The following is a 27,271-nucleotide window of genomic DNA, read 5'->3' as shown; positions in this document are numbered from 1 at the left end:
TCTCTGTCTCCCTGCTTCTCACTTAAGAATAAATTAATTAATTAATAAAAAAAGAAAGAAAATTTACATAACTAAAAATAATACTTTTGAATCGATTTCAGTCACTAATTAGATAATCTACACATTACAAATTAGAAATGAATATATTTCCAGTGTTGCAAATCATTTGAAAAGCTTGCTCCCTCATTCACTGCTGGTGGGAATGAAATTAGTACAGCCATTATGGAAGAAAGTATGGTGGTTCATCAAATATTAAGAATAGCATTACCATATGACCCAGCAATCCCTCAACTGAGTATATACCCCCAAAACCTGAAAACATTGGTACATAAAGACACATGCAGTCCCATGATCATCGCAGCATTGTTCACAGTGGCCAAGACATGAAAACAACCAAAGTGCCCTTTGATAAAAGATTGTATAAAGAAGATATGGTACATATATTAATGGAATACTACTCAGCCATAAGAAACAATGACATAGTATCATTTACGACAACATGAATGGACCTTGATAACATTATACTGAGTGAAATAAGTAAATCAGAAAAAGCTAAAAACTGTATGATTCCACACAGATAGGATATAAAACTGAGGTTCATGGACATAGATAAAAGTGCAGTGTACCAGAGAGAGGGGATGTGGGGGAGGCAGGAAGGGGTTTGGGGAAGGGTATAAAGAAGGACAAGTATAAGGTGACAGAGGATGACTTGACTTTGTGTGATAGGTATACAAACATAATCGACTGTTCAAATGATGTGGAGAAGGGAAATTTACCCAAAATCTATGTACTCTTGTTGATCAATGTCACCCTGTTAAATTTAAATTTTTAAATAAATTTTAAAAAAGAAAGAAAGAAAAGCTTGTTCAGTAAATTAAACATGCCAGATACTGTGCTAGATGGTGACAATAAAGTAGTGAGCAAAACAGACAGCGCTTTCCTTCATGAAACTTATTCTCGACAGAGAAACACAGAAATAAAAAAAAAAATCACAGTAAATTTAGCTACCAAAGAATTCATTTTATGTAGAAACGTCTGAAAAGATTAAATAAATCTTGACTATCTGATTTAAAATGGATTTTTAAAATGCATTTATCAGATATGTTCATATGAAATGAACTCAAATTGTTTCAAAAAAAAAACTTCCCTGAAATTTAATCATCTGTAGGGTTAAATGAGGCAGGATGCTTGACATTTGAACTACTTCGTTATCTGTTTCTACAAACAGCTGCACACCTCTACATCAGATTCTCAGTAGTGACTGCTCTCCTGTTTGGGTAGCAAACAGCAAGAGAGGCTGTTGTGCAGATTGGGGGATTGGGGCGAAGGAGTTTAAAGGGCAACAGAGATTGAGTTTTCTGAAAAGCTTATCTCTAAACTTTGAATACGGTTTGTAGGGATGTTTCAAAAGTGAACATACATTTTACAAACAACGTTTTGAAAGCCTCTTTTTTTATTTTTTTGGTAAACCAAAGTATGAATACTATGTGGTAAGTATATAGCACAAGCCACACGCTATTTTTTCTTTGGCAAGGCTGGTGGGGGAAAAGCCAATCTACACTGAATCTCGAACTCTTTTTTCTTCATCTATGAACTGGCGATCCGCAAATATTAAGGAAGCTGATTCATTTTTAACTATTCAAACATGAGTTGAGAAGAAAAAAAAATCTTTTTAAGTCACTATAATTTTTACACTATCCTGGGCATTCTTCTAAATGTATTTAAACTAAATTAAACTATTTTGTTAAGGATTTGTATGGCTTCTCCTCCCCCTCCCTTTTAAACAAAAGCAATAAAACTGGCCCCTTTTTCTCATTTTTTTATACTGTAAACTGCAATGTTACCTGATACTAGATGATTTTATTATAATTCAAATGCTTTCAGAAACCCCAAGTAGTTGACCCACAACTTTTATGGAAGTCAAAAATCTACCTCTTCTTTGGTACCAGGTTCTAATTCAAACATACCGATATAAGTGAAAATGTTAGATCATTGACAGGACAAATTGAGTTTATTCTCTTAACTAGAGCTTTGAAAGAAGGCCTCCAGCATATACAAAAGTGGAAAAAACTGTCCAGTGAACTCCCACATACCCATCCTGAGCTTCAACAACTGCATGGCCAATCTTGTTTCACCTCTAAATAACCACTTCCCTTCCCCCACCATCGCTGCCACTGTTCTGAAGCAAGCGCCAGACAGCATGGCATTTCATTTGTAACTACTTCAAAACGTATCTCTAAATGATTAGGCCTACTGTAGGTATCAAACTTAGATAGCATTTTCAACAAAATGCAACCAGGTCTAGTGGTGTATTCTTATGAACACATTGCTCCTAATATTATTTCTTTACTGAAGGAGATGATCTTTTAAAAAGTACAAAATTGGGTTCAGAATAATGGCTAATATATTTTGCATAAGTCTTGGAAAAAAAACATTTTTCATGCCATTTAGCAAAACTGTACCCAGAAATATCATGACATTACATTCTCCAAACAAAAATTTTCTAGCTAGTCCGACTAACTTATATGCTTACTTTGGAAAAGGGTTTGAGAGTTTCACTCTTATCCATGTGACATTAAGACTGCTAAGTTATGACAGGTGATCATCAGAAGAAAATACCCATCATCCCACCAAACCACTAACATTGACAACTGCTACCAAAAAGCTGAACTGTAACAAGAGCCCAGCAGATCACTCTTTCTTATGTGGCCACACCAATTTCTACGGTTCCTGCCAATCTAAGTTGCTCATGGTCCCTAGAAATCATTTATTCCCTACTGCTCTTTCAACGCTGAAAACTTACTTCACCATTACTGTTGTGAAGACGTCCTATACCAGCCCTGGCCCAATAGCTCAGTTTCTTACAGCCTTGTTCCCATACGCCAAGCTTGCAGGCTAGATTCCAGTCAGGGCACATACAGGAATCAACCAATGAATGCATAAATAAGTCGAAAAACAAATCTATGTTTTTCTCTCTCTCTCTTTCTGTCCCTTTCTCTCTCTAAAAATCAATAAATTAAGAAAAAAATTGTAAAGGTGTTACAAAAGATATAGGTTGAGAACTAGTGTACTTTCTGACCCTCTTCTGAATGCTGCTCTCTTGTCTAAGAAACTTAAGTCTCTTGTTGTAGACTTCTCCAGTACTGGGCACCATGCCATGCGCATAGTCGGTGGACACTGTATGTTGAATAAATGATTTTTAACTAATATTCCACAGCACTTACTAGTGCCATGTGCAATACAGGCACTGCATACACAAGCATTAAATGGGGGGCGGGGCACAACATGCCGGATGGGAAAACAGTAAACCACTCATTCTTGACTGCAGCCTACTCCAATGAAAGAAAAACATCTCAGCCCTGGCCACATAGCTTAGCGTAATCCTGAGGCTCAGAGGTTGCCAGTTTGATCCCTGGTCAGGGTACATACAGGAACAGATTGATGCTCCTGTCTCTGTCTCTCACTCTCTTTCTCTCCCTCCCCCCTCAAATTAATAAATAAAACTTTTTTAAAAAGAAAAACATTTCATCACTTTCATATAGATTTGTGTTGCAAACAAGCCACTCAAAATTGTTTTTTAGAAAAGAGTTCTATCAACAGAGTATTTTTATTACTATACAAATACAAATTTTCTAAAGTATTGCTCATATTATTTCTACTTTTGCTTTAGTACATAATGAAACTAGTTCCATAAAATGTAAACTAGTGGATAATGAAAACAACAAAAAGCATATGCTACCAAGTAATGGGGTTCAAGACTCTGGACATGTCAAAACCCATACAGGCCAAGCAACGCCACGTTCCAATACATCCAGTTGGGTTTAGTAATCACCTTTGAATCTGAAAACCAATGAAGTCCAAAACCAACTCTCTTTTCCCATAAAAAAAAAAAAATGCACAGTCAGCCCTCCACTTCCTCTGAGAAAGAGTTCATAACACCAGACAAGAATATTTGAATGGATCCAACCATCTGCACTGCAATTTCCAAGAAAACACAAGCGCATAAACCACCAGAAAGCATACTATTACAAATCTACCCTTTCCTTTCTATCTCTCTGCAGTTCCAAGCCGTCATCCTCATCTTGTAAAAGGTCGGTCATTTGCTAGATTGTAGCAAGGCTGTGTCAGGGGAGAGAACTTCACCGCCAACACACACACCTTGCTTCCTTCTCTGCTCACCTTAGTGGGGAGGCACGTGGGTCCTTCCCTCTTTTTCAAACCCCGCGCAAGGGGATCCTTGGTAGCGAGACAAGACTTGTCTGGTTGCGCTGTCATTCGGCCCTTCTGGTGACTCCGGCAGCACCAGCTGAGGCTCCAGAGGCTGCCCGCAGCCGAACACACTTACATAGCAGCCCGCCTGGCCACCCAAACCCTCCGGGGGATGGGCAGGGGAAAAAAGGCTCGATAGATAAGTAAAGGCTCTCGTTTTTTCCCTAAATGAACATAAGGTAATTCTAAGTTATCAGTGAAAAATAGAAGGGGAAGCATGCAGTCATTTCCAGAAGAGGTGAGCGGCCAATGCGGTCTCGCCGGGGGAAATTCAAACGCACCGGGCTAGGCGAGCCCAGCCTCCGCGCGCTGCGAGGCGGTGCGTACGCTGACCCGGAGCCCCGCGAGTCCGGCCCGCGAGAGACTACCCCCCAGCGACACGCTCCCTCGTTAGTCACTGTCTCCTCCTGAATATGCACGATCTGAGGAACCGAGCCGGGCAGCCAGACTCAGTTTCCCACCAGTGCGAGAGGTGGGAACAAGGTGAGTGTGCTCGGCCTGCGCGCCCCCCGGGAGGCGAGCACTCACCTGCGCTCGGAAGTAGAGGAACAGGGCGACGCTGCAGACGACCTGGCCCAGCCCCAGCCCCAGCAGGGCCACGAACATGAAACGGGAGGCGGCGGCGGGCGCAGGCGGCGCGGGCGGCGGTGGAGCGTGCAGGGGGCCCTCGTGCGGGGCGCCGGAGCCGCCGCTGCCCATCTCCTCCGCGCCGCGCAGGTACTTGGTGTAGTCTCGGCTGGCCCGGCGCATGGCACTCCGCCCGCTCTCCCGGGCGCACGCCTCCTTCTGGCTTTTTCCCTTGCTGATCTGCCCACTGCCAAGTCCAAAGGTAGCGTGGAGCCGAAGCCGGCGCGGGACCAGGCGGTCCTCGACGTGGGGCGCACAGAGCCGGGCGCTGCTCCTGGGCGCGCTGGCGAGCGGGCAGGGCTCTTGGCCACCCCAACTCTTATAAACCGCTTCGAGAAGGCTGGCCTCGCGAGCCAATCAGCCCTGGGCCAGGCTGCCTCTTCCACTCCCACCTCTGGCTCCCCTTCCTTCCTTTTGCCCTCTCTTCTTTCTCACTCTCCCACTCACAGCCTCCTCCCCATCGGGCCCTCAGAGGAGGAGACTGTGGGTTGCTCCAGCAGTTACAGACACCACTTATCCATCCTTAGCTGCGTTTTGGAAGTCCAAAAGATGGGGGCGGCCCAGGGTGGACGAGGCAGCCCGGGGTGGAGAAGGCATGGATGCAAATACATGTCTTGTTTAAGGGTCATGAGACCTTCCTCAGGCAGTTTGCATTCCTGAGCTTCAGTCTCCCCTATGGGATTTAGAAGGTTAGACTTGATGATCTCTGCAGGCCCTTCCCACCTGTGTCTCCTCTCTGACCTCCCCAGCCCCCAGAAAAAGTCAGCAAGGACCACCTCAGGGTCTGAGATTGCAGTCTCTATCATGGTTCCAAACATAGGCCCTTAGTCTTTTGGGAGACTTAACAACCAGAACCCTCCTTCCCAAATCCCTGCTTCCACACCCCCAAAGTGGCTTTGAGTGGGGCAGGTTTTGAATGTGGCACCAACTCTTAACTTTAAAAAGGGAAAGGGTACAGAGAGGGGGGTAGGACCCAGTAGCTTCATATATGGAATCACGTTATGTTCTTACAAAGCCGGTCACATGCCACCTCTAATGTATGGCCACCGGGGTAGGCCTCCACAGGAGGGCTCATCCAACTGGCAACCAAAGAAGAGGGACGTTACACAAAGCTGGTGGTGTGGTTAAATGTTCATTTCGTTGCTGAAGAACACTTTTCGGAGCTTTTAAAAGCCTCTATTCAGAATTGTGCCCCTTGGTGAGAAAAATGAAAATATGAACATTGTTCACAAATTCTGATACATCTTCAGTAGGAAATAAGGGAGGTTCTGATCAAATTAAACACCTACAAAAACTTAGGATATTTCCACTTTCTATTAATGATTTTTAATGTTGTGTGCTCTTTCTGCATAGTTTTCTAATGGACACTTCTATAGGCAAGATTTATCACAAATTACACATCTCTTAAGTTATTTTTTTTTAATTATTTATTTTAGAGAAGAGACAGAGAGAGAGAGAGAGAGGAGAGACAGAGAGAGAGAAGGGGGGGAGGAGCTGGAAGCATCACCTCCCATATGTGCCTTGACCAGGCAAGCCCAGGGTTTTGAACCGATGACCTCAGCATTTCCAGGTCAACACTTTATCCACTGCGTCTCTTAAGTTATTAAAGCTGGTGACCTTAATTGAACATTCAGAACTCAGCACACAGTGAGGAAGAGCAACCAGGGTGGATGAAAAGGCAACAGTAAAGCCCTGGCCATATAGCTCTGTAGGTTAGAGCATCTTCCAGAAGCACACAGGTTTGATCCTCAATCAAGGCATGTACAGAAACAGTTCAATGTTCCTATCTCTCTCTTCCTCTCTCACTGAAATCATTAAAAAAAAAAAAAAAGCACCTGTACAAATTAAATTACTTATTCAAATTTAAAAGTGCTTTTAGCACTTATATGTATAGCAGTTTGATAGGGAAAGATGGGAAGGAACTTCTTCTAACTCTAGTAACAGAAATAATTCACATTAAACCTACTCTCTGCAGTCCTGGGCCTCCTCCTACTTTCTGCTTGTTAACTTTGGGAAATAGGGGTTGTTTTCCTCCTCTTTCTTGTCCTTCTTCCTTTGGGAAACAATTCTATATTTCGAACTTTTTCTAAATCTCTAGTATCAAATGTGTTGTAACAGCTAACCCACAATGACTTTACTGCAGCCCCTTCCATTTTCCCCAATGTGTGACGCTACATGGTTTTTACTCCTTGACATCTTGATACTGATTTTGCAGGAAGGCTCCTCAGATCTCTAAGAGGCATGTTCGTGTATGTTTGATCCAGTAACTTCATCTCTAGGACTGTATTTATATATTAGATTTCTACAGAGTTCTTCTGGTGACTCTCCTACCGCTTAGCAATTATTTTCCTTTACTTCCCTGAAGACGTCTCCAGTATCCAGAGGCTAAATTGGAAGCTACACTTTCTCTATTTGTTGCTCCTTCAAAGGAAAAAAGCCTTTCTGCCTATTTATTTGCATACTCATTTGTCAATAGTCTATTCCCCAATTAATATATAAACGCCATATTTTCAAGGATTTTACCTTTATTACTCACCACTATATCCTCATGTCCCAGATTGTTGCCTGGTATGTGGTAGTACAAAGTAAAGATGTGTTGAATGAAAAGTGACTGAAGGGATCCACAGAGCCTCTGCCACTATCCCAGTCAAAGCCACACTGTTTTTTACCTGAATTAATCACATTGCCTCACTGGCCCCTCTCCCTCCAGTCTTGTTTGCTCCTAAACCATTTTGAACACAGGGATTATGATTTCCTTTTAAGGCAAAAAGATCAATCATTTTCCTATTTCCAAACTTTCAATGACTTCTAAGTATAAAGTCTAAACTCTTGAGATAAAAACCTCAAGTGGTCCTTCACAAATGTGGCTCAAGACTCCTTTTCTATATCAGCTTCAAATACCACACCCTGAGCTAAAGTATACTTCTCTCCCATCTCCCCATGCCTGGGTGACTCCCCTACCGCCCCTCCTCTCTCAGCTCACATCCTTCCTCCAGAAGTCCCTCTCTGTTCTCCCAGCCCAGTTGGCTCCCTCTGTTTTATGCACTCATAGCAACCTTAACCTCTGCTATTATGACATTCATGCATTCATTTATTCACTATACAGCTACATTAGTGGGACCCACTATATTCAAGCCCCAAGCTGGACCCTTGTGACAGAGTGCTAGTCAAAATAGAACAGGAGGGTTACACTCTAGTGGGGGAAAAAGTTATGTTGAACAAATCACTTAACAAATAAATAACTTAAACCATAACAACTATTTTGAAGGCCAAGTACAAGAACAATGAAAACATTTTAATAATAATGGGGCCTAACTTATTCTGGAGAGTCAGCAAAGGCATTTTGGGCAAAGATAATGATTAAAATTATTCTCTAAGTAATAGCTAACCAAGAAGAAAATGACCAGGGGGCTATCTTTAACAGAGAATGATTGTGTTATTATAATTATTTGTTTAATATATCTTCCCTGTTGGTCTTGTATGTCTTACTGTGAATTCATTAATGTATTTATCATTATATTATATGTAAATTAATCAGTTAAAATCAAAATAATTCAGTAAAGGTCTTAGTAAACTAATATATGAGATGCCAAGACCAAGAACACAATTGAAGATTCAAATTTATTTCACTACTCAGCTACAGACAACACATAATTAGATTAACATTTCTCAAACTGTATTTCCTGGTACCCTCGTGTATTAAGACAGGATTCTTTCAGATTCAAGTGACGATTGGTTCATGCATTTGAAAAATATGAGGTTAGGTATAGATTCAAGCATAGCTGGATACAGGCCTAAATCATATGTCTTTCCCTTAGCCAGACAGAGGACTGAGTTAACCCAATCTGAACTGTACAGGCTGAAAGGAGGGAAGAGATTATTCCCAAAGGAAAATTAAAGTGCAAATATCAGAAAGATAAGGAGCTGATGTTGTGCTGCTGGTGATTCTGCTAAGTCAGCTGTTTTCAAACTGTGGTCTCAGGACTTCTTTGCAGTCTTAAAAGTAATGAGGACTCCAAAGAGCTTTTGTTTATGTAAGTAGTATTTGTAAATATTTGGTGTATTAAAAATCTAAACTAAGAGCTTTTCTAATTGACTAGCGTGTTAACATAGGACAGTTTTATTTTTTTAAAACACATTTTTTAAAGTAGGAAGAAAAGTGACACTGTTTTATATTTTTTTAAATCTCTTTACTATCTGCCTTAATAGATTCTCATATCCACTTCTGCATTTAATGTTATAACATTGCATATCGTGAAGCCTCTGAATTCTCCCCTGTATACTCTTGAAAGGTTGAAACGAGGAAATAATTCCTTAGCATTATGAGATACTTTGACTTCACAGAAGCCCTCTGAGGATCTCAGACACTGTTAGGCATTCCCAGACTACACTGTGAACATGGCTATTCAAGATTTTATTTGACATTCACTTAATAGAAGGGCTAATCCCCTGGTTAGATCAGCTTGAACAATACTGTGTTAAGGAACATTAGTTGTTTTATGTTTAATGCAGACCTTATCAGTGACATTAATGTACAAATATATATTGTAAATCTCCTGAAAAGAGATTTGGTATTCACTGTTTTCTGGAAAAAAAAAATTGGGGGGGGCCTGGGAGGGACAGACTACACATATCAAAGGTTAAGCAACAAGATTTGGTAAACTAGATGAGAGACACCTGAAAAACACAATGGATAGTTCAATACAGATGGCTTGTCAGTAAAATAGTAACCAAGGGACATAATGGGGACTGAAGAAATAGGAAGAGAAGAGACAAGACCATGGAACATGTTTAACACTGTGGCAAACTGGGGAAATGCAGTCAAATCCATTTTAAGCATCTTGCTTGGCCATACAAAGCATTTCCACAGACCTGCAATGTTCAGTCCTGGCTAGGGCTTCATGAAGATCCCTTAAACTGCACCGATTGACCAGAGTACTCTCAACCTCCTTTATCATGTTTTATATCATCTTCTGGTTCCTACTTCCTTTATGACCTCATTTTCCCCCTCCAGCCTCACACTTTATGCCCCAGCAACACAAAACTACTTGCATCCTCCCACTTTTTTTTTTACCTCTATACCTTTGGTCATCCAACCTTTTCTGCCAGGATTGCCCTTCCTTGACTTTTTCACCTGATCACTGGCTTACCTTTATTCAGTTAAAGCCCCAAGTCCTTATGCTCCCTAGGTTGGGCCTTATGATTCTTATTACACCATGTGCTTATGTTGATCATAGCTTCGAAACTTCTATTTACAATTTTTAATGTACTTCTCTGTCTCGCCTACTGGACTGTAAGCTCCCTGAGGAAAGTCATTACCTTTGCACTACTGCCTTAATGAATGTTTTTAAAATAAACAAGTAAAAGAAAAGAATATTCACATATTTCTGGCATTCTAGTAATAGGGAGCTGAGCTGAGTAGAAAGCTAAGTGTTAGAGAGGAAAGGACCCCAAATAATATCACTCTTGAAATATAGCAATAGCCTAATTAAACTAAGAAAGCAGACAGCAAACTTAAGGGCATAATATACCCAAACAATTTGGAGAAATAAATATATGTATTTATTTTATTTTATTTTATTTTATTTTACTTTTTAAGTGAGAGGAAGAGATAGACTCCCACTTGCACCCCAACCAGGATTCACCCAGCAACCCGTCTGGGGCTGATACTCAGACCAACCAAACTATCCTCAGCATCTGGGGCTGACGCTAGGACCAATCGAGCCACTGACTGTAAGAAGAAAAAGAGAGAGAGAAGAGGGAAAGAGAAGCAGATGGTTGCTTCTTATGTGTGCCCTGACCATGAGTTGCCAATGACATAACTCAAGCTTTCAAGGAAAAAAATAGAATCTTTCAAAACTCTACTTTGGGACGTCTGTATGCCGAGCTGATGCTCTATCCACTGAGTCAGCCAGCCAGGGCCAAATATATGTACTTTTAATACTAATATTATAGAATTTTAATATCAAGCTTATAGAACTTAAAAAACCTTGAACTTAAGTGAATTTTTAGACCTTATATAATTATCTATGTATCAGCAGTTCTCAAACATTTTAATCACAAGACCTTTATGTACTCTTAAAAATCAAAGACCCCCCCCTAAAGCTTTTTTATTGTGGGCTATACCAATCAAATATTTACCATATTAGATATTCAAACTTAACATTTTTTACTCACTTGAGATAATGTAATATAGTTTATGAAAAACAATAAAAATAAAAATATTAGTGGTAAGAGTTGCACTGGGTTTTTTTGCAAATTTCTTTAATAGACAGTTGTTTGCTCTGCTCTGTATGCAGTCTGATGTTAGACATTGTTTTTTTCTTGAGTTTTGTGAAGAAAATCTAGCCTCACATAACTCTATGGTTTGAGAAGGGCGGAATAGTTCAGTAGCCTTTCCGGATAATTGTGGAGTTCTTTCTCCTTTTCTATTACACCAAAGCACAGCAAGTGGTCATTTCTTAGCCATTAGCTGTCCTGTGGAATCTAAAACCATCAGGGAAGTTTTCCTTCTCTATCATCATAATATTCATTGGTCTGTTTTTTTCTTTGAATGGATCTCTTACTCAGAGATCATCTAGCATCAGGTATTGGTCACTTAAAAAATATTTTTTCCACTGAGTTTCACAAATCTTCCAGATGTTGACAGTATTTATTACATAACAAGAAAAACCTGCATTTGTTAGGATCCCCACTCATTTTATCAGGAAAGTTTTTAATTGGGAAGCTAAGTTCACGGTGTCAGGAGTTTTGAAAAATTCTATTTTTTTCCTCGAAAGCTTGAATTATATCATTGGCAACAAAAGCTACCAATTGTTTTCCTCAAATAGACAGGCTCACTCTGTTCATTTCCCAGATGCTGTTCCCCGAACACCCAGGTCTGAAAAGCATCGTCTGTCTGCATGTGTTCATCTTGCTCTCCCTTCGTGTGTGCTTTTCCTCGTGACTTAGTTAAGTAGCAGAGGTGCTTCACATAATACTAAAAGGATGTACACTGTAGTGTTAAATTATTTTAAATAATAATTTTTACTGCTTCATTGAGGATATTCTTAAGTGAAACTGATTTTTTTTTTTAAACCATGACGTGTGTAACTATGAAAAATATAATGACTACCAACATGGTTTTCATATCAACTGTATTTGATTTGGTGCCAGCTGTGCTATGGTCCCAGGATTTTACCCATTGGTGCTAATGTCTACACAATAAAAAAAAAGATTGTAATATTAATATTATTATATAGAGTCCATCTTGAGGATCTCTTTGAACTGGTCTCAGAGACCCCTGGGTCCAAGGACCCCCTTTTTTTTGTATTTTTCTGAAATGAAAAGCTTAGAGATAGAGAGACAGAATCTCACATGTACCCAACCGGGATCCACCCGGCATGCACACTAGGGGCGATCCTCTGCCCATCTGGAGCATTGCTCTGTTGCAACCAGAGCCATTCTAGCACCTGAGGCAGAGGCCATGGAGCCATCTTCAGTGCCCGGGGCCAACTTTGCACCAATGGAGCTTTGGCTGCGGGAGGGGAAGAGAGAGACAGAGAGGAAGGAGAGTGGGAAGGGTGGAGAAGCAGATGGGTGCTTCTCCTGTGTGCCCTGACCAGGAATTGAACCCAAGACTTCCACACACCAGGCCAATGCTCTACCACTGAGCCAACCACCCAGGGCCCAAGGACCACTTTCTGAGAACCACTGTCTATTGGATTGGCAAGGCTCTACATAGTGCACCCTGATTCCACTGGGCATGGCAAATAGTCAAAAGAAGATCTGGGGACATTTCTAAGAATCATGATGCAAGGAAGAAAGTCCTATGACCCAGAGAAAGGAAAGGAGGGATCCTAGAATGGAAAAACACTGAGTTTTGGGACAGTACTAGGGATCCCAACATGCCCAGCCCCACACACTTCAGCAACCTCTTCTGTTAGCCACCTGGGCCTCCAGGACTGTTTCTCACACGGCTGGCTGATGTGGGACTGGAGCTGTGGCTTTCTCGGACATCTCTCATGCTGCTTCCAAATCTCTACCAACGGGCTCCTTAGAGCCCCTTCTTGAACCACCAGATCATCGCAAGGCTTGAGCTTCAACTGGAACTGGTCGAGTTAAGTATTTTATTGTTTTCTGTCAAAGTTTCACTCAAAGAAACAGTTCTATGGTTAAAATCAACAAGCATACTATTTCCAGTAACAGCAAAAATAAAAGAATAGGAAGCCACTGTTGGATTTTAAGTATGGAAGTGGTATTGGATGGAAAATTTAAATATCTGGTTCTGGGGGTTTAATTGAGGCTGGAGTTGCGATGTGACTGGCTGCAGGCAGGTAGACCTCTGAGAAGAAGGTGTAGGCACCTAAGTGAGAGGTGGTGAGTGCTAGGCAGGGAGGGAAGAGCTTTTTCTGACTGCTTGCTGGAGGCCTAAGGGGACACAGTTAACTGCTGAGTTAGTTAAGCACACTGACGAGCTAATTTGTCTGGGTTCAAACAGTAACTCTCAGTAACACAAACTACTTCTTGTTTGTGCAACCATGAGCAATTTACCTGGCCTCTCTAAACACTCATTTGTAAAATAAGAATGATACTAGGAGTGCCCACACTATAAGGTTACGGGTAGGGTTAAATAAGTTAATCTAGATAAAGTATTTAGAATAGTACCTAACAGACAGTGGACACTATATTATTGGTTATTTTTTAAAAATATTAAAGAGATAAAATAGATAGAATTGATGACTGGACATAAGAGGTGGCTAGTGGAAGGATTAATGCCCAAACCTCTGGCTTAGTGACTGGGTGGATGACGGTACCATGAATCCAGATAAAGAACATGGAAGATTTTGTTGATGCCACAGAGGATAAAGTCATTGTGAATCAAGATCACATTTGCCTGACCAGATGGTGGCGCAGTGGATAGAGCATCAGACTGGGATGTGGAGGACCCAGATTCAAAACCCTGATGTCGCTGGCTTGAGCATGGGCTCATCTGGTTTGAGTGCAGGCTCATCTTGAGTGTGGGCTCATCCAACTTGAGTGCAGGCTCACCGGCTTGAGCGCAGGGTCACTGGCTTGAGCACAGGGTCACTGACTTGAGCTGGGATCATAAACATGACCCCATGGTCACTGACGTGAGCCCAAGGTTGCTGACTTGAAGCCCAAGGATGCTGGCTTGAGTCTGAGGTCACTGCTTGAGCAAGATGTGACTTGCTCCCCTTGCTGTAGCCCCCAGTCAAGGTACATATGAGAAAGCAATCAATGAACAACTAAGGGGATTAAGGAGCTGCAATGAAGAATTGATGCTTCTCATCTCTCTCCTTCCCTCTGTCCCTCTCTTTGTCTCTCTTTGTCTCTGTCACAAGAAAAAAAAAAAAGATCAGAGTTGAACTTGCTATTTCAAATGTCATCTTACTTGTACTTTAATCTATTTATCTTACTACCTCTGTATATTTATTTATTTTTAAAAGTCTTTGCTCTTCCTTCTTCTCTTTTTTTTTTTTTTTGTATTTTTTCTAAAGTTAGAAGGGGGGAAGCAATCAGACAGACTACCTCATGCACCCAACCAGGATCCACCTGGCATGTGCACCACAGGGCAATTTTCTGCCCTTCTGGGGCATTGCTCCATTGCAACAAGAGCCCTTCTAGCACCTGAGGCAGAGGCCATGGAGCCATCCTCAGTGCCCAGGCCAACTTTGCTCCAATGGAGCCTTGGCTTCAGGAGGGGAAGAGAGAGAGAAGAAGAAGAGGTGGAAGGGTGGAGAAGCAGATGGGCACTTCTCCTGTGTGCCCTGACTGGGAATTGAACCCCAAACTTCCACATACCGGGCCAATGCTCTACCATTGAGCTAACTAGCCAGGGCCTATTCTTCCTTCTTTTTATTGCATTACTTAAGTGTATGTGTGTGTGTGTGCGCGCACATGCGCGCGCATGCTATCTTTGAAGTAAAGAAATATTTAATATTATATATATATATACTCACATACAAACACATACTCTAATAAAGAGTAAAAAATATTTTATAATCTTAATTGAAGATATAAAAAGTCTCTCAGTCCTGATATCCTCTTACTAGACAATTTAAACAAAACACTCCATAACAATTTGGTCACTGACTTTATAAATTTTCTCTTTATAAGCTGACCAGGTGGTGGCACAGTGGATAGAGCATCGGACTGGGAAGCAGAGGACCCAGGTTCAAAACCCTGAGGTCACCAGCTTGAGCACGGGCTCAATAGCTTGAGCGCAGGGTCACTGGCTTGAACATAGACATGACCCCATGGTCACTGGCTTGAGCCCAAGGTTGCTGGCTTGAACAAGGGGTCAGTTCCTCTGTTACAGCCCTCCGGTCAAGGCACATATGAGAAAGCAATCAATGAACAACTAAGGAGACTAAGCAACCGCAACAAGGAATTGATGCTTCTCATCTCTTTCTCTTCCTGTTTATCTGTCCCTCTCTCTGTCTCTCTCGGTCTCTGTCACAAAAATTAAAAAAATAAAAAATAATCTGTTTCTCTTTTTGTAGAACTGCATTGAAACCCCCTGCCAAAGACATTGAATCTCTTTCACTTGTTCTCTAAATACACATTTTTAATAGCCTGAAAAAGTTCCTACTAGTTCTTGTTCTCAAAATTTAGTAAATAAGACAGATATTTAAGCCAAATTAATATGTGGTTCTCTAAGTGCTACCTCAACAGTCTAAAGCAAATGCTACAAGTAATCATTCAACTAAGTCTGTGTGGGAAAAGAGGGACTACAATAGGTTTTCGCCAAAGTACTAATGAGTTTGGATCTTCAGAAATGTATAGGAATCTCATAATTTATTTGTATTTTCATAATACATTTGCCTTTATGACTCATGTCTCTATGAAGACGTTTTCTGTAAGATACATCCAATAAGAATCCAATATCTCCACATTTGACATATTTAACATGGAAATATAATTACAACATTAAATTTTTGGTTAGTTTCAATATTATTAAAAGTGTGATGCTTAGCCATACATGACAAATTCACTGCAAACATTATACTCACTGGAGAAAAGCTAAGTGTTTTCCTTAAGATCAAGAATAAGACAAGGAAGTTCACTTTTCACCACTACTACTCAACATTATATTGGAAGTTCTAGCCATAGTAATCAGATAAGAAAAAGAAATAAAAAAGCATCTAAACTGAAAAGGAAAAAGTAAAATTCTCATTATTAACAAATGACTGGACAGGTACATGGAAAAAGAAAGAAAGAAACAACCACCTTTTTATACTATACATAAGAATAAACTCAAAATGGATCAAAGACTTAAATGTAAAATTCAACCATAAAACTCCTAGAAGAAAACAGGTAGTAAACTCTCTGACATTTCTCTCAATAATATTTTTTCTGAGTGTACTGCCTGTTTTCTCTTAGGAGTTTTATAGTTTCAAGTCTTACATTTAAGTCTTTAATTCTTTTCTGAAGATATTCAAATGGGACTTTGTTCAAACTAATATATTTTGAATGTTGAACAAACGTCATGTCAATTCTATTTGACTATAGATTTTATGTTATTTCTGTTATACCTAGCTGCCTCTCATAACATAGTACATGGGTCCACATGCAAAATAAAGAATAGAGCCTGACCAGGCAGTGGCACAGTGGATAGAATATTGGACTGGGATGCAGAAGACCCAGGTTCGAAACCCCAAGGTCACCAGCTTGAGCGTGGGCTCATCTGGCTTGTGCATGGGCTCACTAGCTTGAGTGCGGGGACACTGGTTTGAGCATGGGATCATAGACATGACCCCGTGGTCACTAGTTTGAGCCCAAAGGTCACTGGCTTGAAGCCCAAGGTCACTGGCTTAGGCAATGGGGTACTTACTCTGCTGTAGCCCCCTGGTCAAGGCACATATGAGAAAGCAATCAATGAACAATTAAGGTGCCACAACGAAGAATTGATACATCTCATCTCTCTCCCTTCCTGTCTGTTTGTCCCTATCTCTGATTCTCTCTTTGTCTCTGTAAAAAAAAAAAAAAAAAAAAAAGGATAAAAATAAGTGATTAATATGTATTGATGCTGTTACAGAGTGAAAATTTTGGAATCTATCCTAAAACAAAATGTTTAAAAACAGGTACTCTGGGGCCATGTGTCCTGTGGTTAAATCAAGGCTCTGCCACTAACTGGTTGGGTGGCATATGTTTCTATGCCTTAGTTAAGTCATTTAAAAATAAAATAGTATCTACACTATGAGGCTATGATAAATACAGTATGACTCAACATATCCCAAAGCTTTAAAATAATGTTAATATATACCCGTATTTCCCCATGTATAAGATGCACCTTAATTTTGGTACCTGAAATTTGAAAAAAAAATGTATTACATAGTTATTAAACTCAAGTTGTATTCATCATAAAATTTATACAACTCCTCATCACTGTCAAAACTCCCCTCCATTAGCTTGTCCTCATATATGTCTGATGACAAATCACTCTTCATTTACTGCCTCATCCTCAGTTCCATCTATAGCATTTGAAATGCCACACTTCTTAAGTGACTTGACAGCAATTTCAATCTTGATATTATCCCAGGGTCTTTTCACCAAGATACAAACTTCTCCTATAGTTGGTTTCTTCACTCTTCCTGCTGGTGTCAAATTGTCCCCAGAAGACTTCATCCATTGGTTCCATTTGTCTCTCATGGCAGCTTTGAAGGGTTTGTTAATACTGATATCAAGTGGTTGGAGCTGGGATGCCAAGCCTCCAGGTATGACGACAAGTTTTGTTTTTTGCTCTGCAGCAATCTTCTTTGTGTTTTTTGTTACGTGTGCTCTGAACTGATCAAGCACCAATAGGGCAGGTTTGTGTAAGAGCCTACCTGGTCTCCTTCTCCAAACTTTCTCAAACCAGATCTTCATCTCATCCTGATCCATCCAACCCTTGTCATGAACATGGGCAATCACTCCTCAAGAAATGTCTTCTTTTGGCATTGTTTTGCATTTGAAAATCAACATTGAAAATTCAGTTGAAAGTCAGCACAACAAGCTATAACAAGTGTATAATGGCTCTTTTCATGTCCACCTGTCTTCACAGTTACAGTTTTCACCCCCTTCTTATCAACAGTTCTGTTACTCAGGACATCAAATTGAAGGGGGACTTCGTCCACATTTGCAATCTGTCCCAACTCAAACTGATGTGTCTTCTGACATTGAATGACAAAATGATGAAATTCAAGGCCCTTCTGCTCATAGCTTTCAGGCATCTCTGGGCAAGTCTGGTGCATGTACACGTGCTTAGTCCATGCCATTTCATGAACCTGAAGCATCTGTTGTGCCTCCTTTAAAATCAGTAACTTCTTTTTCATCAGCAATTCTTCTTGCCTCATGCTGAACCATCTTTGTGGACATAGGAATTCCAATTGCCCTTTGCTCTTCAATCCATATCTTCAATTCCCTCTCTAAATCAGGCCATTTTGCTGACTTGCCTCTCATGGCCTTCTTCTGCCAGGTTCAGTAGGGTTTCTTCTTCCCATAGCCAGTCTCAGATTGATTTCTCAGTTGGAGGAAGATCACACTTATGTTCAGCAGCACAATTTCCATTCATTTTGCAAACTGGATCAGTTTTAACTTGAATTCAGCTCTGTACGAAAATCTTTTCTGAGCCATTTCTGAGCAGAATGTGGGAAAACGTAATCTACCGTAATATACTGGTAACAGGTGCGAAACAATGAGCGCAAAGACAACAAATGTGAAAAAGCCGGGAATGCAAGTAAAAAAATCTACAATGAGTGCAAAAACAAGCATGAAAAAGCGGGAAATGCAAGTAAAATAATCTACAACCACTGTATGAAACGCACCCAGTTTTTAGACCCCAATTTTTTCCAAAAATGGTGCATCTTATACATGGGGAAATACGGTACAATCACTGTTCTTATCATTCTTCTTGACATTATTGTTGTTACTATGACTACTACACAGCATCGTTTAGCCAGTCAGATTTCTGTCAACATCGGTCAGTATGAAAGTAAGAGGAAGGGCACTGAGAAAAAGAGCTACCCCAAAGTCTATGCCTTTTACTTAGTGACAATAATTAGGAATCTTAGAAGAATAGTCATCTTAGGTTCTTATCTTGAAACATAAATCCAGTGTGCATAAAAAGAGGCTGAAAAATGGAAGCAATGTAACCTCCTCAGTAGTAAAGAAAAGCCAGCTGAGCTGTGGCACATATAGGAATAGACTGATGTTCCTATCGCTCTCTCCCCCCACCCGAAATCAATAAATAAAATAAGAGAATAGCCCACTACAGTTAGAAATGATCAGTGAGAGCAGTGGAGGAGTCAGCAGAATTACCAAACAAGTAAGGAGCTCAGGGAGCAGAGTTGGCTGCAGGGTCGCAGAACACCGTGGCTGTGGAGCTGCACAGCAGGGCAGCTTCTTGGCGCTCTGGCCCTGCTTGGTACCATAGAGCTGACCATGACAAGACCTTAAAAAATGTTGTACATCAGTATACCTTGCTTGCTGAAGCAGAGACATTCTACGAAAATATTTCTATTATGATTGATGATCATTCTCAAGATGTAGGTGTGATGAACAGTAAATTTAATTTGTTTTTTTAAGCTGGAAATTTCTCTGTTTTTTCAATAGCAAAATACTTTTGCAAAAGAAAATTATCGAAAAGTGTGTAAGATAACTATAGATGAGGAATAAGTCATCCATTTAGCTATGTTAATATTTTTATTATTAGCATACCACAGAACAAGTGGGAAGACAAGTGCCTAATCTCACTTCGTTTTTGACATTTGCTTTTACATTTGACATTGACGCTTTTTATATGCAATTGTAATGGAAATAGTGTGACTCACCTTTAAAGGCATTTGTAGGAATATGTAAATCCTTAATATTTTCAAAGAAAAATTTGTATTTCTAAGAGCCAACCATTTTGTACTAAGGGGAATTCAGCAATAAAACCCGCTTCTTTGAAAGGCAAATGTCTGTTGTTGGAATTTTCAAGCCCAACGTAGAAAGAGGCTGGGTGGGGGTGTGTGGAGTGGATTAATCATCAGATGGATGGTTGATCTGGTTGTTTCCAGTCCTGAGATATAAATTAGCAATCTTAACTGGCCCTTCCAAGTATTGTGGGCTGCAGTTGACAAAATGATTTGAAATAAAAATTTTCATATGAACCCATATTTATTTGCTCTGTCCAATAGAACATTCTGCCATGATGACAGTGTTCTGTACTTGTGCTGTCCAGTTTGGGAGTCATTAGGCTCATGTTGCCATGGAACACTTAAAATGTGGCTAGTGTGACTGAAGACCTGAATTTCTTTAGTTTCTCACTGGTCATTAAGGCTAGTGGCTACCTTACTGGAGAGCACAGATCTATATTCAATTTTTATAATCACTGATTTATTTTTATCTGCTTATTAGTATTTTGAATTTAAAACATTGTTTCTCAGAAGCTGAGGATCAGTATCATCCAATGGCTCTAAAGATAGCCCAAGCGAGTAGAGCTCCTATAAGCTGAGAAGGAAATGTACTTTTCCTCTGATCCCAGAGCCTTGCAAGCCCAGTGCCTGGCTCAGGGTAGCTTCCAACAAACATTATGCAAATTTTTTTGAATTCCTTGAATCTCTTAATCCAAAATCAAACATTCAGTTCATTCAATCCAATGGGCCTCTTTTGTTTTTCCTTTTTATTGAATTCATTAGGGCAGGGGTCCCCAAACTACGGCCCACGGGCCGCATGCGGCCCCCTGAGGCCATTTATCTGGCCCCCGCCGCACTTTTGGAAGGGGCACCTCTTTCATCGGTGGTCAGTGAGAGGAGCATAGTTCCCATTGAAATACTGGTCAGTTTGTTGATTTAAATTTACTTGTTCTTTATTTTAAATATTGTATTTGTTCCCATTTTGTTTTTTTACTTTAAAATAAGATATGTGCAGTGTGCATAGGGATTTGTTCATAGTTTTTTTTTATAGTCCGGCCCTCCAATGGTCTGAGGGACAGTGAACTGGCCCCATGTGTAAAAAGTTTGGGGACCCCTGCATTAGGGTGACACTGGTTAACAAAATTACACAGGTTCCAGGTGCACAATTCCACAGCACATCACCTTTACACTGTACTGTGTGTTCACGACTCCACGTCGAGTCTCCTGCCATCACCACTTATCCCCCTCACCCTCTTTCCCCTCCCTTCACCTCCTCTCCTCCTGCAATTGCCACACAGTTATCTGAGTTCCTGAGGATTTTCTCTCTTTTTTGCTCAATCCCTCCACCACCACCACCCGCCCCTAGCCAGGGCTTCCCATGCCCTTCTTTTCAAGACAGTACCAGTTTCTTATTTCGTTTTGACTGTGCCAAAAGTTCAAGGATAATAAAAGTTCAAGAACTTCATGAACCAGCTCAGCACATGCACTCAGAGATTAGTCAACAGCTTAAACAAACAAGGCTGGCCAGCTGGTCCCTGTTCTATTTTACCACAGTCTGGGGCAGGGACAAAGGCATTTCGGAAAGAACTTGTGAGGGTTTCTCTTCCTCATCACCCATCCTCCTTGCTCCAAACCCATCAGTTTAATCTGAAAAGTGTTTGGCTGGTGATAAGTGAGATAGTAGGTGCTCCTGGACGACTACTCAGCCCACAGTTGTGCTCAGGAATGTCTCTTCTCTATGAACCCAGATCACGCAGAGCCCCTTCCCAGTGATACACGGCCTGCTTCCCTGGGCCTTCCCACCGTCGCCCTGAGCCACAGGGTAGATGACTCCCACTGCCTGGGCTCTCACTTCCCTGCTGTTTAATGTCCTGGAGGGGCAGCTCTGCAACACTGAGAGGAGCTTAGACAAATAAACATAATCAGGACAAACTATAATTAATGGGCTCCACTACATAGCCAAACTGCCCAACTTTATAGTTTCAGACTATTTTGGATTCACCATAGAACACAGAACCTGCTTTTTCGGTAACTGCTCCATTTAGAAGGAGAGCAGGTCCAATTAGGGCCGGGATTGAGTAGGTGGTTCCCTCAGTACCTGCTGTTTCAGTGGAGTCTTGCACGCAATGTTTGCTGGTTGGTTTTCTTCACCTCTCTCTCACTGGTGTAAAGAGTTGTAGACCCCATATCTACAGACACTAAATACGGGCAAATACTCCCATTCCAGATAGCACCATAGTCAGAAATGAATGGGCTCTGTCATGGGTTGAACTGTGTGCACAACAAAATTTATACATTTTCAAGTCCTAACCTCGGAATGCGACTGTATTTGGAGACAGGGTCTTTACACAGGTAATTGAGTTAAAATAAGGTCATTAGGGCGGGCCCTAATCTGATATGACCAGCCTCCTTGTAAGAAGAGGAAGTTTGGACCCAGACGCACAAAGGAAAGATGGTGTGAAGATACATGGAGAAGACTGCCATCTACAACCAAGGAGACCGTTTCCTTGTGACTATGAGAAAAAACCAATCCTGCTAACATCTTGATCTCAAACTTCCAGAACTTTGAGGAAATAAATTCCTGCTGTTTGAGCTCCACTCCAGCCCCAGTCTGTGGTTCCTGGTTACAGCAGCCCAGCCCTCACCACAGGCTCCCCAGCTCCATCTCTGTAGGGCCACAAACTCCTTAGTACGGGTATGAGCTCTTGACCTGGTATATTCTTCTACTATCTTGAACATACAGCTAGAAGAAACAGTCCTCTGCTCCAGATTAGAGCTATTTTTCCTCCTTGAACACTTTTATCCAAAATGTAGCAAATTAGTCATGGTAATTAATGTGATACCTCTCTCCCTTTTTCCCCCCTTTTCTGTTTCCCAGAATAAATGAGTCTTTAGAGCCCCCAGAAAAGATCTCCGGGATCCAGCCTGCCCCCAAGGATGCCAGGGAAGCTCTGAGGCGTTTCCAGAGTTCAGACCAGCTCTTCCAAGCTTGGCCTTGGGAAAACCCAGGCTGTCCTGGAAAGAATCTCCTACCAAATACTTCTGGTGCAAGTGGTATTTTGTCAGTATCCATGGAAATAGCAAACCTTTTTCATAAAACACTCTTTACCCTATACTGTTTCCCAAATCATAAGAAAATTAATAAGATAAATTGTATTGCTTTTAGTTTTATTCAGAAGGTATGGCTTTATTTTCTTTCTCATCACAATATATGTGATTCCTTTTGCTATTCAGTATTGCCTTGTTGTTACCACTGTAGTCAAGAGTTGTCCATATTTTGAGAATCCCAAAGGCCACTATAGACCACAGGAGACTCTCCTGTCCTCTCCTGAGATCTATCTTTGTCTAGATCTATATCCCTGAGAGAGTTGGATCTCAGGAATTAAGAGTAGCAGTCAGAACAAAAGGGAAGATAAGAAAACACTCAGTTACTCAGTTTAGGCTGTTTCTGGCTTTGTCTAAATTCATCATTGATTCCATCAGTACCTAGTACCGTGTAACATATGAGAGGTCATGGAGAAGTAAGTCAATTCCAGCCCTCAGGGGTCCCAGTGTCTATATGGTGGTGGGAGTGTAAGGATAAGTAAGGGTGGTAAAGAATAGGAAATTTATTCTGAGAGCTGGGCCCTTGGGACAGGTATTTGAACTCCATTAGTAAAGCACTTGTTGGGAAAACCATAGCCATTTCTTGCAGCACTAAACTGTCCTTGCTCTGTCCCCATAATTTAACAGATATTTGAAACACAAGAGGTATTATGTAGACCAAATAACCCATCTCTCAGATTTATTAACTCATCAGGGGAAAAGGTGGCTTTCCTCTCCTCATAATTCTCGGGGAGAAAATGGCCACACATTTTACCTGAAAAGCTCATTTAAGGTATTTAAAAACATTTTCCATCAATAAGTTCTTACTATGGATGGTGACAGATGTTTACAGTACTAGACTTACTGTGGTGATCATTTCACAGTTTATATACAAGTATCAAGTCTTTATGTTGTATACTTGAAACTAATATAATGTTATGTTAATTATAACTCAATTTAAAAAATCATCTGACCAGTACTCCTCAAAACTGTCAAGGTCATAAAAAACAAGGGAAGTCAGAGAAAGTGTCACAGTAGAGTATCCTAAAAAGATATGGCACTAATTATAGTATGTATCCTGGATAGGAACCACAAACAGAAAAAGGACATTAAGTAAAAATTAAGTAAATCTGAAAAGACTATAGAATTAGTTAACAATACGGTATCAATATTGGTTCATTAATTGTAACAAGTGTATCCTACTAATAATATGTTAATAATAGGGTAAATTGAATGAAGAGGTATGTATGAGAACTTTCTGTACCATCTTCTCAATTGTTTTGTAAATTTAAAGTTGTTCTAAATATAAAGTTTATTTTTGGCCCTGGCCAGTTGGGTCAGTGGGTAGAGCCTTGGCCCATTGTGCAGATGTCCCAGGGTCGATCCCAGTCAGGGCACATAGAAAAAGCAACCATCTATTTCTAATCTCCTACTCTCTCCCCTTTCTCTCTCTCTTCTCCTTCTGCAACCAGTGGCTCCATTGGTTTGAACATTGGCCCTGGACACTAAGGAAATCTCTGTTGATTCAAGCATTGGCCACAGACGGGGTTGCCAGATGGATCCCAGTCAGAGCACATGCGAGAATCTGTCTCTCTATCTACACTCCTTGCACTTAAAAAAAAGAAAAAAGAAAAAATTCTTCTTTATAGTTAACCCAATCCACCACACTGTAATTTTAATTGCTTTCAATATTTTTATTATAAAACTTTACTTTAAAAGCAATATATACCTATATAAAAATATATAAAATATTAAGAACAAAGTAATCACTCATAATCTCTCACTAGTGAAAATCCATATAAATAATTTAGCATATGAATAACTATACATATGTATATAAATATGTTTATATTATTTAGATCGTATTATACCTGCACTGTCCTATTTATTTTACTTCATATTGTTATAAGTATTCCTCCTCATCAATAAATATTCTTCATAAATATTACCTTTATAAGTTAAGATTTGAACCTATTTCTTCAGTTGCTATGTTTATTTTAAAATCTGCAGCTATTTGGTTATACTGAAAATAAATCCCTAAGTTTTCGATTTTATATTACAAAGTATCAGAATATCAGAGAAGCTCATCCTCTCTCTAAAACCGCTCAATCACTGAAGTTCCTGGGCCAAAGTCAAGGTAGAAAGAAGGAAGTTTCTGAAGATGGGACACAAGTTGAGTACATCATCTTTTTCAACTATGAGTTCAGTGGTTTGTTCTTTAGGGACAGAAAATATCCATGGTATAAACACAACCACAACAAAGTTTTCTTTTTTCCACTTTAATGGCTGCACCCCATAATTTTCTTAGCCATTGCCCATTGCTGAACACTGAGATTGTTTCTAACTTTTGGCTCTTGTATATAATGATGTGATAAACTTTCTGGCTGTGGAACTTTCACTTTCACTGATTTCCGTACTTTGCCTTTAGGCTATATTCCTAGAAGAATTATTCTATGAAAAGGTAAAATGTTAAGGTCCTTGATTCATATATTAAGCTATAATTTATACTCTTGCAGCCCACATCATCTTCAAAGAGCATAACTTTTCATATTCTTAAAGTGAACCAATCAAGTTTTGCCTCCCTTAAGCTCCTCTCAAAGGAGTGGAAAGATTCTAGACTCCCAAGAGATGTATAATCGATCTTGGATGGAGAAGCTTGCATACTGGAAGACTTTTCAAATATGATGGAAGAGCCTTTGGAGTCCATTCTCCCTGAAATCACACACAGACCTCACAGACTACTCTAAAATGCATTCTGTCCCTAGACATATGAAGTCTGCCGTCCCTATCTTACCAGTAAAAACGAAAGCAGACACAATTATCATACTGACAAGACAAGAAGCTAGCATGATTGTGCACAAGTATACATACAAAGACCATGGGACTGAGTATTTTAAATCCAGACCATAACATTGACATGCATTGATGTCTCTTAATAGACAGTGATTTATTATTCAACAAATATGCTCTAAGAGTCTGATGTGTGCCAGGCACTGTGGTAGAACCTAGGCATGTGGTGGCAAACAGCGTAGACACAGCCTCCACCCACGTGGAGTTTCTATGGGTATGTGCAAGAGGCACCATGAAGTCAGAGGGGAAGCCTGTGGATGGCCCAGTGCAACCTGACCTTTTCATCCCAGCCTCGCCAGCCCCACTCCCAAGTCCTCCCACACTCCACAGAGGAGTTCCTGTGAGTTTGACTTCTCTGTGCACAGTGCGCGCTGAGTGATGACAGAAAGCAGAGGCAAAGCCCTGGATTTAACTGGGATGCCGCATCTGGAAAGAGGAGAGAAGATGGCCTTCCCCAACCCCTTTCAGGGCCCACATTTAACGCTTCCATGAAGGTAGGCGGTAAACAGGAAAACTTGCCACCACCCTGACTGTGACCTACTATCTGCAAGGCCAGCCTGGCAGGTTTCCTATGCAAATAAAGCCTCCTCAATGTGTGTCTAGGGCAGGTTTTATTTGCAGAGCAACTGACCAAATCCTGAGGCTCTGGTCTGAGCCCAGACCTCCGTGTACCCCAGGCCTTCCACAGCAGGTCTGCTCATGCTGCCAGTCTGTCCAAGGGTGTTTTCTGTCTATTTCTTTGCTTGTCTGTCTTCTCCTCAAAATGTTTAGCAATTCAATAATAAACACTAGAAACTTAACTCCACTCAAAACATTCACAAACACACTGCAACCATGCTTAATGGCATTGAAGCGAAGGAAGTGGGGCTGGGGGAAACAGGGTGTTGGTGGGTGTTCCCAGTTCCTATGGTCACAGTCTAGCCACAGCCTTAAAACACACGGTATCGGGTTCTCGGCTAGCCCCCTCGGCGGGAAGAGCTGGGAGTTTCTGACCTCCTTTGGGGTTAAGGCTGCTGGTCTCAGTCTGTGCGTAAGCGAGTGGTCACAGTCCTTAATTGCAAAGGGGAAGTGGTCAGAAAACACACTCTGTCCTGGTGAGATTGATAACTTGTAAGATATCTTGGAAGGATGTCAGGAAGTAACAATGAGGTTGTATGTGAAACTAAATATACATGTATCACTTGTGTGTTTGCTTATTATTTCCAACATATTCTGAAAAGAAAAAAAAAAGCAGAGGGGAAGGAGTTTGAGACGGAATCCATAACAGAAACCAGTAATATTCTCTGCTGTTTCCTTTCTTTGGTGAAGAGACCACTTTGAAATAATAACATGCAACCCAACACTGACCTTGTCCTGGTTACTATTCAATGTACTTTCTATGGAATGACTCAGTTAATTCATCTTGTCAGACCTGTAAAGAAAAGTTCTCTGTCTCCATTGTATAGACAATAAAACTGAGGTCCCAGAAAGTTAAGTTGTACCCCAAGGTCACTAAGATCTAGGAGTAGTAGTAGCAGGATTTGTCACCAGGCAGATGATTTCAGGTTCCAAGCGCTTAATAA

General features: G+C 40.7%; 1 protein-coding gene across 1 annotated transcript in view; it reads right to left on the bottom strand.

The window, feature by feature from the left end:
* TNFSF11 (TNF superfamily member 11) overlaps positions 1-5,118 on the bottom strand; it is a 36,941-nt gene extending 31,823 nt beyond the window's left edge. The window contains exon 1 of the mRNA XM_066383712.1: positions 4,798-5,118. Within this exon, the coding sequence (XP_066239809.1) occupies positions 4,798-5,019 (222 nt within the window). The 5' untranslated portion in view covers positions 5,020-5,118. The remainder of the gene's footprint in view (positions 1-4,797) is intronic.
* Between the last annotated feature and the right edge of the window lie 22,153 nt (positions 5,119-27,271).

This window comes from Saccopteryx leptura, chromosome 4 (genome assembly GCF_036850995.1).
Source record: "Saccopteryx leptura isolate mSacLep1 chromosome 4, mSacLep1_pri_phased_curated, whole genome shotgun sequence".
NCBI lineage: Eukaryota > Metazoa > Chordata > Mammalia > Chiroptera > Emballonuridae > Saccopteryx > Saccopteryx leptura.
Note: the sequence above shows the minus strand (reverse complement) of the source record. Positions and strands in the feature narration are given on the sequence as shown.